Below are 12,527 nucleotides of genomic sequence, written 5' to 3'. Positions count from 1 at the left end.
CATTCCTGCTCTGCTTTCTTATTTATCCTATTTGTTTTTAACCTGGCTTCTAATTTCGCTTTACTCATCCCTTCCTTCTTGTTTTGCCCCCAATGTATCCTCATCTCCTCTTTATTTTAATGCTACTTCTATACCCCATGCAACAGTACTGCCACGTGAAACCCAACCAAATAGTGATTTATCTCTAAAGGAAGTTTTGGACCCAGGATTAGAATGATGATGCAGATGCACAAAACCCTGTCATCTACTCCTTTTTATAGACATCTACTGTAAGTGATAAAGAATGGATATACACACAAAGGTTACCGTTTAAACAACACACCAAAGCTTGCACATCAAGCTGTTTGCACAGAAGGATAGATAACCACCGTAACTGTGGGGTACGTTGGTAAATTGTGTTGCAGTCGGGGGTCTCAATTGCACTTTTATCAAGGATCACTCTGCTAATTAACATAGTGTTACCTCTCTAAATAAGCAAGGCTAAAGCAGCTTGGTGTCGGCGGGAGTGTGTGTGTGTGTGTGTACTGGGAAGTATCAGTCTACGCTTCGTGGAGTGCATTCATGGTGGTGTGTTGCACCCTCCCTTAATTGGATGTTTGAATGTACCCATTTATCCACAGAAGGGCATCTAATTAGAGTTCTTTGACATTAGACACAGCTTTCGCAGATTTGGCAGGGGGCTAGATTTTAGCCAGGCTTCCCATAGCCAGGCTTAATTGACTATTATGATTAGGGTTGAGAGACTGTGTTCCACAGTGCTGTAAACAGATATCACCTGCAAAATGTTTTTGCTCTTAAGTTTTGTTGATTTTGCATCTACTTGATGAGTTTTTATGGGTGGCTGAGCAGTTGCGCCTGCAAGGGTCTGTCTGCGGTCAGCCTTTCTGCTCATGATGCTTCAATAAACACAGTTAAGTGCTAAATGCAAAAGTTGTATATCCTTTCAAAAGTAAAAGAAAAAGTGCTGCACCTCTTTTGTATCTCCAAACATTATCTGCAGATTGGCCTTGTATTTTGAAAAATTTGAAACGATTTTCTGCATCTTAAACGTGAAGATGCTCTAAGCAATAAACTGTATGCCAATTCTGACATATTCACTTTATCAACTTAAGAAGGTGATAATATGTCAGTATTGTGTTTACAGCATGTTGTGCTTCACCCAAGTACACCCAAAAAACCTGTTATGCAGGTTTAAGCTCAAGGTCACTCTAACAACATAACAAATGGCAAACTAATAATGTATATTTATGTTTTGAGTTCTAATATTTCAACTCTTTTGTTTATTTCTCTTTTCAACAGAGGATCCAGAACACAACAGACACATTGTTGGATTTAACTGGACGTAACATGACGGACTTCTTGATCAAGACTTTTGGAAGCTCGGGTAAAACAAGGTAATGCATGTCAGTGTTGAATATTGATGTTTCTCTAGAGATTTTAGAATACGCTGCAGAAAAGGGTTATTTGAATCAGGGTAATTCAAGTGATTTCCACTGTAATATCTGCTTTTCTTGAATGTCTGTATCTCATGTGTCTTAATCTATATACAGAGCAAAGTGTGAAAATCCACTGGTGTATTTATCCTTGATATGACTCCCATGCTCTTACCACCACTTGAACCTCTCTCTGCTTTTTTTCTGCCACTCCAGGTACGGGGGCATCTCTGTCGGAGCGGTCAACTCTCAAGTCCTTCTGACCGAGGCAGCAATCAAAGCTTCATTCATGGATCTAAGAAACCTATTCAGTTCATTTCAGGTATGTAAGAAATATTGACATTCACAAAGTCAAACCTGTTGATACCACTAGAGGTGTGACAAGACTTCTTGTTGAGGAGCGATATCGGTCACAAGTTTATTTTTATTTATTTATTTTTTTAACTTTCACTTACTTTTTTTTTTTTTTTTACATCTTTATTTAGATCACAAATAAAGATTATTACAGTGTGTGGCTGGGTTAGCTCAGTTGGTAGAGCAGGCGCACACACACACACACACACACACACACACACACATATAGAGGTTTACCCCTCAACGCGGTGGGACGACTCCGACCTGCAGCCCTTTGCTGCATGTCATTCCCCTTCTTTCTCCCCTTTCATGTCTTCATCTGTCCTGTGGAAATAAAGGCCTAAAAATGCCCTAAAAAATAATCTTATCTATAATAATCTTAAAAAAAAAAAGATTATTACAGTGGCAAACTCAGTGTTTGACAATTCAAATAGAATTCTTTCACAAATACAGTCACACCTCCTAAACAGAATATTTTCATTTTAACCATATTCATTCAGGTATCCACTATAGGAAATAGCACATCAGTGAATGATGACCATAGGATATCGGTCACAACTGCAGAGCAGCAGCCAGTAGACGGAGACTGACCTGGCTTTAAAGATAAGTCTGACTTGGACCTCTAAATTAGCATCGAAGATCCCCCACCCATTCTCCAAAGTTGACTCTGAGTTCACTTTTGCAGAGTGGTAGCGGAGTTGCAATTATAAAAAGCTGGACGTTACGGACGTAGGGTACGGCTGCTCTCGCTCTCGCTCTCTCTCTCTCTCTCTCTCTCTCTCTCTCTCTCTCTCTCTCTCTCTCTCTCTCTCTCTCTCTCTCTCTCTCTCTCTCTCTCTCTCTCTCTCTCTCTCTCCCTCACTCCCTCACTTGCACCCGACACACACAGACTGCAGCATGCAGTTCAGTGGGGCGCTGACTCGCACAGATCGCTCTCTTTCTCTGTCTTTTTTAAAGGAGTCAGAAGCATAAAGCAAAACCTAACTTCACTTTTAATGATATGAAACAAAGACAAATGTTCCCCCCTCGTCTTAAAATGGTCATAAATCAATACAGAGAGCAGCCTACTTCCTTGTTTACTGCTGCAATGAAACGCTTGGTTCTCTGAGTAAAAGGGCAGGACCAAATTCTGCTTGCTCCTTCTCGAACTTTTCTCTTTTTGGTCTTTGGTAAATTCTGATGTTTTTATATGTTTAGTTTTCTTTTGCAACATTGTAGATTGTTCGAGATCAATAATAAATCAAATCAGTCATATTTGTGTGACGGTGTCATCCTTATTAAAGCAAAAAGGCTCCATTCTCTGCCAATGCCTGGCCTGTTGGGCTCTGAATATGGACATTGCCTCTGTAGAACTTGAATGGAAATAGTGTTAAAAGCTTGTCTCGTCGGGGCGGCCCGTAGCTCACCCATTAAGAGCGTTCGCCCCATGTTGGCTGAGTCCTGCAGCGGCGCAGGTTTCAAATCCGAACTGCTGCCCTTTGCTGCGTGTCATCCTCCATCTCTCTCCCCCTTTGATGTTTATCCTCTTTCAAATAAAGGTAAAAGCCCCAAAAAATAATAATAATAAAAAAGCTTGTCTTGTTCTTGTGAACCCAATCTTGTGTCTCGTCTCGTCTTGTGAGTGTCTCGTCACACCCCTAGATAGCACAGCATAGAACTTGTTTACCTGCAACACGGAACAAAAACACCTCCCTCAAATCACCATCTAGAAATGTGGCCTTTTTTTAAAAGTATGGTCAAATGACTCGTATTGTCTAAAAATCAAAAACAAAAGTTCTTGAGTGTCCACATTTTAACCAATTATTATTTCTCAAACAAGATAATACAACTTTTTAAGTATCAATTTTTTTTTTTATTTGTATTTACATTTTAGTATCTCAGCCATTCTAGCAGCATCTAGGGATGGCAGTGTCGGTTAGTCGTGCTGTTACGTTGTAACTCTTTCTCCAACACTAAATGCTTGGGACTAGTTTTGTGACCGAAGAAGTGGTTCAGAAACTGCTTTTCTCCTGTCACGGCTGCAGTTTGCCAGGGGCCTTGTGAGAGCTGCTCCTAATTGGAGCATGGTGTTCTTTGTTCCGTTAGCTCTGTATCGTGGGTACAGGTCATGTTATTTGTAGTGGACTTTTGGAGCGTGCTGTATATTTGAACGATTGAGAAAGAAGAATAAAGGCAAAGAAGGGTGGAGGTTTGGATTCTTGAAATCCATTCTGTTGAGTGTCCATGTCAACAAGCTATGATTGTCTGTGTATTGCTTTGAATAAATCAAGGAATCTAGGTCTTCACTGCACGAGAACACACACATTCACACACAATCCTGCAAACCTTTTTCCTCTCACATGTATTTAACTATACCGACTTCCACTATACATTCGCATACTTTTTCTTGTTTTTCTTGTTTCTTGAACTAAATACCAACTCACTTGTCCCCTTGTATCTATCTTTCCGCCTCTGTCTTGCATACACACAATCTCTCATTAACATTTCAAATTTTTGGATGTTCAAACTACTTTGAGAGCAGCACATTGCTTTGCCCTCAGGCGTCTCCGGTCTCAGCCCTACCCAGGTTCCCTTCTCTGTCTCCCGGATCTCAACGCTAATGTGACTTTAATTTGTGCAGCAGCGATGATGTAACCTTAATGGCCGGGCATTAGCCATCCCAGCCCTGCATTCTGTGTTATTAAAGTGCTACACTGTCCTTGGGAAATGTCTGGCTCTCTTCTGCTCGGCAGGCATTGTGATACGAGACGCTAACGGGAAGTAGCATGTTTTGGCACTCTAAGCCACCTGCGCAGGCTGGGAAGTGGGCTCTGAACTTTCAGTTTAATTGCATTTCCTGTGTCTAGCAGGTAGAAATAGGGTTAGGTATCACACGTGGTGATGGGACTGATAAGAACAAGAAAGCCTGTGTGCTGGGAATTGTATAATTAAGCCCAAAAAAAATGGCACAGTGTGTTACATAGATAGTATTAATGTCACTACTTTCCCTGAAATGTTTTAACTTCTCAAACTATTTTTTTTTATCATTTATATTCAGAGAAATAAGGCCCTAATTTAACAAACCATGAACTCCTTCCTGGCAAGTTGTCAATACACACACATTGCAGACACACATAGCACGCTGTCCCACAGACCATATGACCACTCTGTCACACAGAGCACTTGACCACTGAACTGTGCAGGCCGCTTTGGAATACAAGCCAAGAAAGTCAGTGCACACTCGAGTGGCTTTATTGCTGCGTCGTTAGCTGTGGCACGGGCAGGTCCGCTGGCCAAAGCCGGGCTTGTCATTGTCCTTGACTGGGGAGGAGTTTGTCAAGGATTAGACCCAGGCAGCTGCTGGCCCACTTCTCATCTGGTTTAAGCCACCGCTAATCCTCAGCAAGGCCGCCTAATGGCGCTGCCCGTTGCTGCTTGGCACAATGCAAACCTGAGCAAAGTAAAAATACAAAATGTTTTGAAGATTTTTTTTGCTTTTGCTGGAGGAAGCATTTCAAACAAGAGTAAGAGGCTTCTTATGTGCCCGGTGTATAAATAGGTAATGTCTTGTAACAGAGGAGATGTTATTTAACACAAATACTCCTGTCAGCATTTTTTTCTTTTTCCTTCCTTCCGATATGGAAAGAGATGAAGAGTTCATGCTGCGTTACTGAAACGTGTAAACATTTTGTAATGCCAAAAGAGCAGATTTATTAGATGGATTTATGGCAGGGCAGAAAACAAAAAATGTTCTGAACACATTCTTCAAATGTTTCAAAATTTTTGAGATTGTCAAAGATGTGGTGTAGGATTGGCTGAGTGAAGGATTGTGTGATAGGAAAAGTGAGAACAGAAGTGGTATGATCTCCTTTGTCACTTGGCCTTGGGTAACTGTCTTGGGAGCTTGAGTTATCATTTGTGTCTATTCCTTTCCACTATATCTCTTTCATAGCAGACACACACTTGCACCTGAGCACACTCCTGCATTCTTACAATGTCTTTCTTGATTTTTCACCTCTTATTTTGTCTACCCCCCAACTCTCTCCCCAGTTGTCACCTGCACTTTTCCTCCACCGACCTCTCTTCACTCCATGCCACATCCACTCTCCCCCCTTTTCCCTCCTATCCTCTGCAATAGCCCTATGAAGGCAGGGTCCAACAGGAGGTCTATTTGCATTTATATCACACATGTAATGTGCTCAGTGCTCTTATGGTCAGGCTGAACAGCATGGTATCAACATGACACTTTGGGAACCGCGTGCCTGTCATCTCAAGCTCTCATTCCAAGGCTCATTTCACATGAAACATGAGTGGAGTAGAGCATATTTTTGTATGCAACTTGTCCATTCTACAATCTCTCTGCCATTTTCATCTCTTCACCACCTAGCAGACACTTTGTACTCTGTGGAAAATACTGTTTTGCTGTTACATTGTATATGAACACTTGGGGACTTAGAATCCAGCCATAGCACTTAAATATGATTGGTATATTAGGTAGTGAGGCAATTGCTGTTACTTGTGAACCTTTGTTTCATGTTCTTTTTCTCCTCATGATTTTAATTATTTCACCCTATTTAATAAAACAGAAATGTTAAAAGAGGAAAGAACTCGCAGGCAGCCAAAATAACGGGGGACACATTTTTTTCCAAGACTGTGGGAAATAAGTGTCTCAGCTCCCCGGAAGTCTTAATTCTTGTCTCCCTCTGCCTTATGTTTTGCATTTCAAAGAGCAGTGGTAGTTTGTGTATCCAATTAAGTCTCCAACTCAATTTTTTTTGTCTTGTTTTCCTCATCGTCATTAGGATAATTTGACTGATCAGATCTTCCAGAACGCTGAAACGCTACTAAAGAAGCTGGGAACCAGGGACAACGTAAAGGTATTTTATTAATTGCTGTGTGCCCCTTTGCTCTACTGTTCAATTTGATCCAATGAGATAAAAGTTTAATGATCTCTGAGGTAAAATTATGCAGGTGCAGTTTACATTTTTGGGGAGGAATGCTGGTGATCAAGAGAAGCAGGACGTGAGCAGAGACAGTGAAGGGGCAAACCCACCTAAAACTGATCTACTCACCTTTTTACTTGTGCAATTTACTTAATTATAAATATAAATTAAGATGCCTATATAATTACTTTCCCATAAAAGTCAGGAGAGAAAGAGAGAGAGAGAGAGATGTTAATATTGACACCTTGGATTATGAGTAGATTGCTATAAAGTTAGGCTATTGCATGATGGTTAAGTATATTAATGTGAATACTACTTACTGTACCTTTTGCAGGTATTGCAAAAGGGTGTGCAGTGACTTCAAATGCAGTGTCAAGCTTACGATATAATTAACGTTGACTACATCAGTGGTGGAAGAAGTACACAGATCTTTTACAGTACTTAAGTAAAGGTACCAGCACAATAATCTAAAAATATTCCATTACAAGTAGAAGTCCTGTGTTCAAATTCCTACTTTAGTAAAAATACAGAAATATTTTCAGCAATATTGTTAATACTGACGCAGTTATTTATAAAGAGCATTTTACTGTTGTAGCTGCTCAAGATGACTTTAACAATTCAGACATGTGAAATGAGGCGCAGGGCCCCAACGAGACATTGTTTTTTGTAAGGTTGGGAACCACTGGTTTAATCTTTAACAATGGGTTATTATAATCACTTTTTTTTCTTTTTTTTAATAAAATCTTTATCTGAGGAGTAACTAACTCTAACAAGTAACTATAGCTGTTGAATAAAAATAGTGGGCACCTCAATTATATTTAAGTATATAACGTGTAATTGTATTTAGTTACTTTCCTCCATTTGTATTAAATGTTAAAGTTAATTTCAATACAAATATCTCAGGCTCATAGATCTCATATTGAGAATAGAGTTTTGCTCCTTCCCAAAACAAGTTGATGTTTAAAGTAGTTTCCAAAGTGGAAATGCAAATGTTGCTTGCCATCATATCTACTAATTTTTTGTTCCCTCTATACCACCCCCTTATGCATTTAGCAGCCAACCTTGTGCTCTTTATTCTCTACCTATCTTGAATACATCCAAGGATATTTTAGCTGAAGACGTTACAGAAACTACGGGCTGAAGAAAATATAAGAGGGAAAATCATATCAATTTTGGTCGATCTTTCTATCTGAGATACAGCGAGAACAGAAAGAGAAAGAGACAAATGTGTGTGTGTGTGTGTGTGTGTGTGTGTGTGTGTGTGTGTGTGTGTGTGTGTGTGTGTGTGTGTCTGCCCATCTGTCTGTGTACTTGAGTTTCTCCATAACCTTCTTGTTGATGCAGTGTTGTGTTAGCCTGACACTCAAACACCATCCACTCTTAATTAGCGCTGCACTATCAGCGGGGAGTCCTCTCTCACTCCCACTCTCTTTCATCCATTCTTTTTCTTCTACACCCTAGCAGCCACAAACTCAGAGAGTCTTTTGCATTAAAAGGAAAGTGTGCGAAAATGTTTTTACCTTGTCTTTGCAGCTTGCGTGCTACGCCACATAGGGATTTGGCATTAATTGCATGCCTTCTTTTGTTAAATGAAAAAGCAATGTTGGTCCGCTCTATCTACAAAATGTTTGAGAGATTATTTGACCTCTCTCTCTTCAAAGCGCCTTTTGTGCACTAGGTGGACAAAAATCGATCGTATCTTTCACTCTAATCATCACGCGCACACACACACACACACAGAAATACAGAATAAAAAATTAATGGGACCATGCACAGTAGCCCAACAGTAGTCCCTCTCCTCTTGGTGTCTCGACCATCGGTGCTTGGCCCACCCAGGACAGTTGTGATTGATTTAAAAAAAAATACAAACAAGTCAGTGTTTTTTTTCTCCAATCCCAAAATATATAGGTGGTGTAGCCAGACCATACTCAGTGCTGTAGAGATATGTCTGGCAATGCAAGACTAGCCCAACAGTTACACTGTACGTGCGTCTTCAAATGGCAACAGCATTTCATCACTGCCCAAGCTTTCTCCATTTCTTCAGCTGTGGAAAAACCAAGGTTTTATAAGTAATTTGACTGCTTTTTGGTGGCCATATTGGTGGTACACAGCTCTTAAGAGCCCTTCGCAACAGCTGTTTGTAACAACCCAGCTGTTAGAACTAGCATACAGATTCTGTCATTCTTTTTTACCTTTCTGTGCTAATTTTCCTGTGATATAGATGCGAATAAAGCCAGAAAAACTCAGTAGTTCAGGTCCAACTGTCTTGGTTAACCTTATGAAAAAAGAAATTCATCTCAGAATTTATCTTTTTAAAAAGTGTTTTCTTTCATAACCTGCATGTTAAATCTTTCTCCATTATTTGTCCACAGCTAACTAAATCAGTGCCAGATGTAGTTGCTAGGTGACATCTAAAGCAAACGCAAAGCCCCTAAATGCCATTCTCAGTGTTGATGCTTTTCTCAACCTTTGCAGGTGTGGTTCTACAACCAGGCATGGCACGGCATGGTGTCCTTCCTTAGTGTGGCCAACAACGCCATCCTGAGGGGAAATCTGCTGGCAGGACAGGATCCCCGGCGGTATGGCATCTCCGTGTCCAATCACCCCCTCAACCTCACAAAGGAGCAGCTCACCTCTATAGCCATGTGAGTCATCAGACCAAAAAAAAGGGGTTAAAGGGAAGATGCTGCTGTGCTTTAGCTTTGTGGAGCAAAGGAGCAACTTGAAAATTCCTTGCTGTTATTCATTATTATTGTATATCCCATGTGCCTCATAGTGGTCCAGGTCAGAGAAAACAGGGTAGGAACACAGACTTTAAATGTCAAATATAATGTTATTTATAAATGTTACCAAGCTAGTTAGCGTAAAACAACATGCAGTATGGTGTTAGCATAAAATGCTGACTACATTCAGTATTTTGTATAACACCTGCACAGTAAAAGAAATGTTCTATAGTGTTTACACTAAAAAGTATATTATGTTGCAATTATTTCAGAAAACCGCATCTCCACTTTCCTCCTCCTCTACTTTCTGGAATACTACATTACATTTTTCTCTTGCTTGCTGATTTTCTGACCATGCATCATGAGATGCAGAGGAGAGAGACTGATGTTGACTGTGGAACTGAGATAATTAAAGCAGAGTGAGAGGGACAGAGCAATGGAGTGGGAGAAAGTAAAGCAGAGACAGCAAAGACAAAGGGAGAACAGATGAGTAAGAGACAATACAATGGAAAGCGTAAGACAGATAGATAGATGAGGGATTTGTATGAGTATGCACAGATTCATAGACCCATGGGAGCCCCTTATGAGGATATACCATTTTTTATCTCATGCTTTATCCCAGGGCTAGCAGAGAGCAGCTCCCCATGAGAGTCAGAGATTAATCACGTGCTAAATTATAACATATGGATCTAACTGCTCGGTGTGTACTGTTTTGTTTTTTGTGATTATGACTATGTTATTTTGAGCTGGTGTGTACTCCTCAACATTATCTGTTGTTGATAGCGTGCATTTAGTCTGTTCAGAGATTGTGATCAACCGGGATCAACACTTTTAATGGAAGAAGTTGAAATACATCCCACTGCAGCAAATTGCGTTACAGCGCCATAACCACAACTCAACAGTGGCTGCTACCATTCCTCACATAGTAGCGGTTTACTTCCATATTCTACAGTTGCTCCGATCCTCAGTCAGGTATTTATGTAGTGACCAGGTGCTGAAGACAGCCCTGAGTTAGAGAGGGAGACTGCACCAGGGTTAGGAGATAATTACGATGGCCTTACTATGGTAGATTCAGGATGAGCCTATTGTGTGACTACTTTAATTTATGAACTATGATTTCCAGATTAGCTTGCACGCTTCTTCATTGTTGAATAAGTCTGCAGGTTGGAGACAAGAATGTGGGAAAAATGGGCAGCAGAGACTTCTTGAGCAGATGGAATAAGGTTGCTTAAAGAGGCTGTACTCGAAACACTGAAAAAAAGGGGGCTGGGATATCCTTCACACTGCTCTATAGACCGTTCCCCAATTTGTGAGATACCAACTCACACGCAGGGCAGACTGGCTATCAAAACAAAGAACAAAGAAGTTTGGATTACAACACACAGAGGGAGTGTGACTTCATTCTCTGCTCAGGGCGCCATTACTCCTATATATCTTTACGTAGCAAATATTTGTTTGCTGCTATATTAATGTCCTGAATGTTGAGTACAGAACCTTTTAAAGCACCACAATATTTTTCATATGAACAATGAATCAAATGTGTAACATGAAAAATGTTAAGCACATAAAGAATTGTCACCCAACTCTGTCGTTCCTCTCAGCCTTTTAGCTTATTGTTTTGGTTTAAGACCTGCAAATTATATACCTATCAACACATTTGTCAGCAGTAGTATCAGTCTGCTTTTTTTCTTGTGAAAAACCTCTGATAAAACACTTCTATGCCACATGTCCATCTCCTACAGATGAAGTTAATGACTAGCTAGTGAATAAAGTCAAACATCTAGCAGCTAAAGACCCAGATCTTTTTAACAGAAGTTTGTGAAGATTCATATGTATCTCTGCAACTGCTAGATGTGCAATTAGGAAAATCTTTGCTAACAAGTTTGCTATAACAATGTTATAAAGCGATTACATGCTGTTTTTTCACTTGTTGTGCTTCCCCCGGGTGGCCAGCAAAACTCCAGTGCGATTTTAAGTAGTTTACATAATTCATTAATTGTTGTTTGAAGGGGATAATTTGCTTGCCAACATCCCAAGTAAAGTCCCTGATTTACAGAGAGCGAAGGAAGCCACTGACTTCCACCAATGTCCTACAGAAATCTAAAATCTAAAATATTAAGGGAAAATCTGCCTTAAAAATGAATTTAAATTTCTGAATTGATACTTCCTTCACGTCATGGAGAGACACTTGCCGTTCTATGAATAATAACTCATCACCAATGACTTGTTCCCTCACCAGATTTTTGACACCAAAATTGCACTGCACCATCTAATTTGAAGTGACACTCCCCTCTAGTGCTCTTCACAACTAATTTCAATGCAAGTGATGTCATGAGCCACAAAATTGTGAAAGTATGCCGATGAAGGGAAAGGTGATGCATACACCCATCGAAATTACCCCTTCACTCCTGCGAGGTCTCTGTGCTTCATCTGCATTAAAAAGAGGGCCTTCCAATTTTCTCTATCATCTTCAGAAATGTCAGACTATATGTATATTTTGTTAATTGCTCAGGGATATCAATTTGGCAACTGACAAAATACTTCTGCTCTTCCACCCTGTTGAATGTGATGTGTAATGTGGTCACAATCAGCAAATTAATATTGTTTCCGATTTGTGCACGCTATCTGTAAAAATATCCCATTTAAAAGTCATATACGGTTGAGCTATTAAATTAATTGCAACAAGCTTCTATCCTAATTGAAATGGTTCTCCACTTTATCTACATAATACAAATGACAACCCGAATGTTGTGCCAGGAGCTTCAGATTCGATAATTATCTCCTGCTTTCAGCCCCCCTACACTTCAACATTTAAGGCTGTGCCCTGCAGCCCTCGTCATTAAAAAAACTTAAAGGAAAGCAATACATCCTGTAAAGCTGTACTCCCACTGCTCAGCTTTCTTGCTCTTCCATTATTAGTTAATTAGCAGATTGCTTGTCCTCTTCTTCACAGCAATTAGCCAGCTTCAAGCATTCAGGGTTAGATCATTCGCAGCTTTGTCCCCTACATTATCTTTCCACCCAACAGAGCACACAGCCCTTTAAAACCTGTTGAAATGTAAGCTAACACCCACTGCGGTAAATTATTTTATATT

At 40.1% G+C, this 12,527-nt stretch overlaps 1 protein-coding gene across 8 annotated transcripts in view; it reads left to right on the top strand.

The window, feature by feature from the left end:
* LOC114546160 (ATP-binding cassette sub-family A member 1) overlaps window positions 1–12,527 on the top strand; it is a 206,636-nt gene that overhangs the window by 147,867 nt on the left and 46,242 nt on the right. For all 8 annotated transcript variants that reach the window (XM_028564839.1, XM_028564840.1, XM_028564843.1 and 5 more), the window contains 4 exons: window positions 1,300–1,394; window positions 1,650–1,755; window positions 6,569–6,643; window positions 9,185–9,354. In XM_028564839.1, the coding sequence (XP_028420640.1) occupies window positions 1,300–1,394; window positions 1,650–1,755; window positions 6,569–6,643; window positions 9,185–9,354 (446 nt within the window). The remainder of the gene's footprint in view (window positions 1–1,299; window positions 1,395–1,649; window positions 1,756–6,568; window positions 6,644–9,184; window positions 9,355–12,527) is intronic.

The sequence above is a fragment of the Perca flavescens genome, chromosome 19, assembly GCF_004354835.1.
Source record: "Perca flavescens isolate YP-PL-M2 chromosome 19, PFLA_1.0, whole genome shotgun sequence".
Taxonomy (NCBI): Eukaryota; Metazoa; Chordata; class Actinopteri; order Perciformes; family Percidae; genus Perca; species Perca flavescens.
This window is presented reverse-complemented; position numbering and strand designations above follow the sequence as displayed.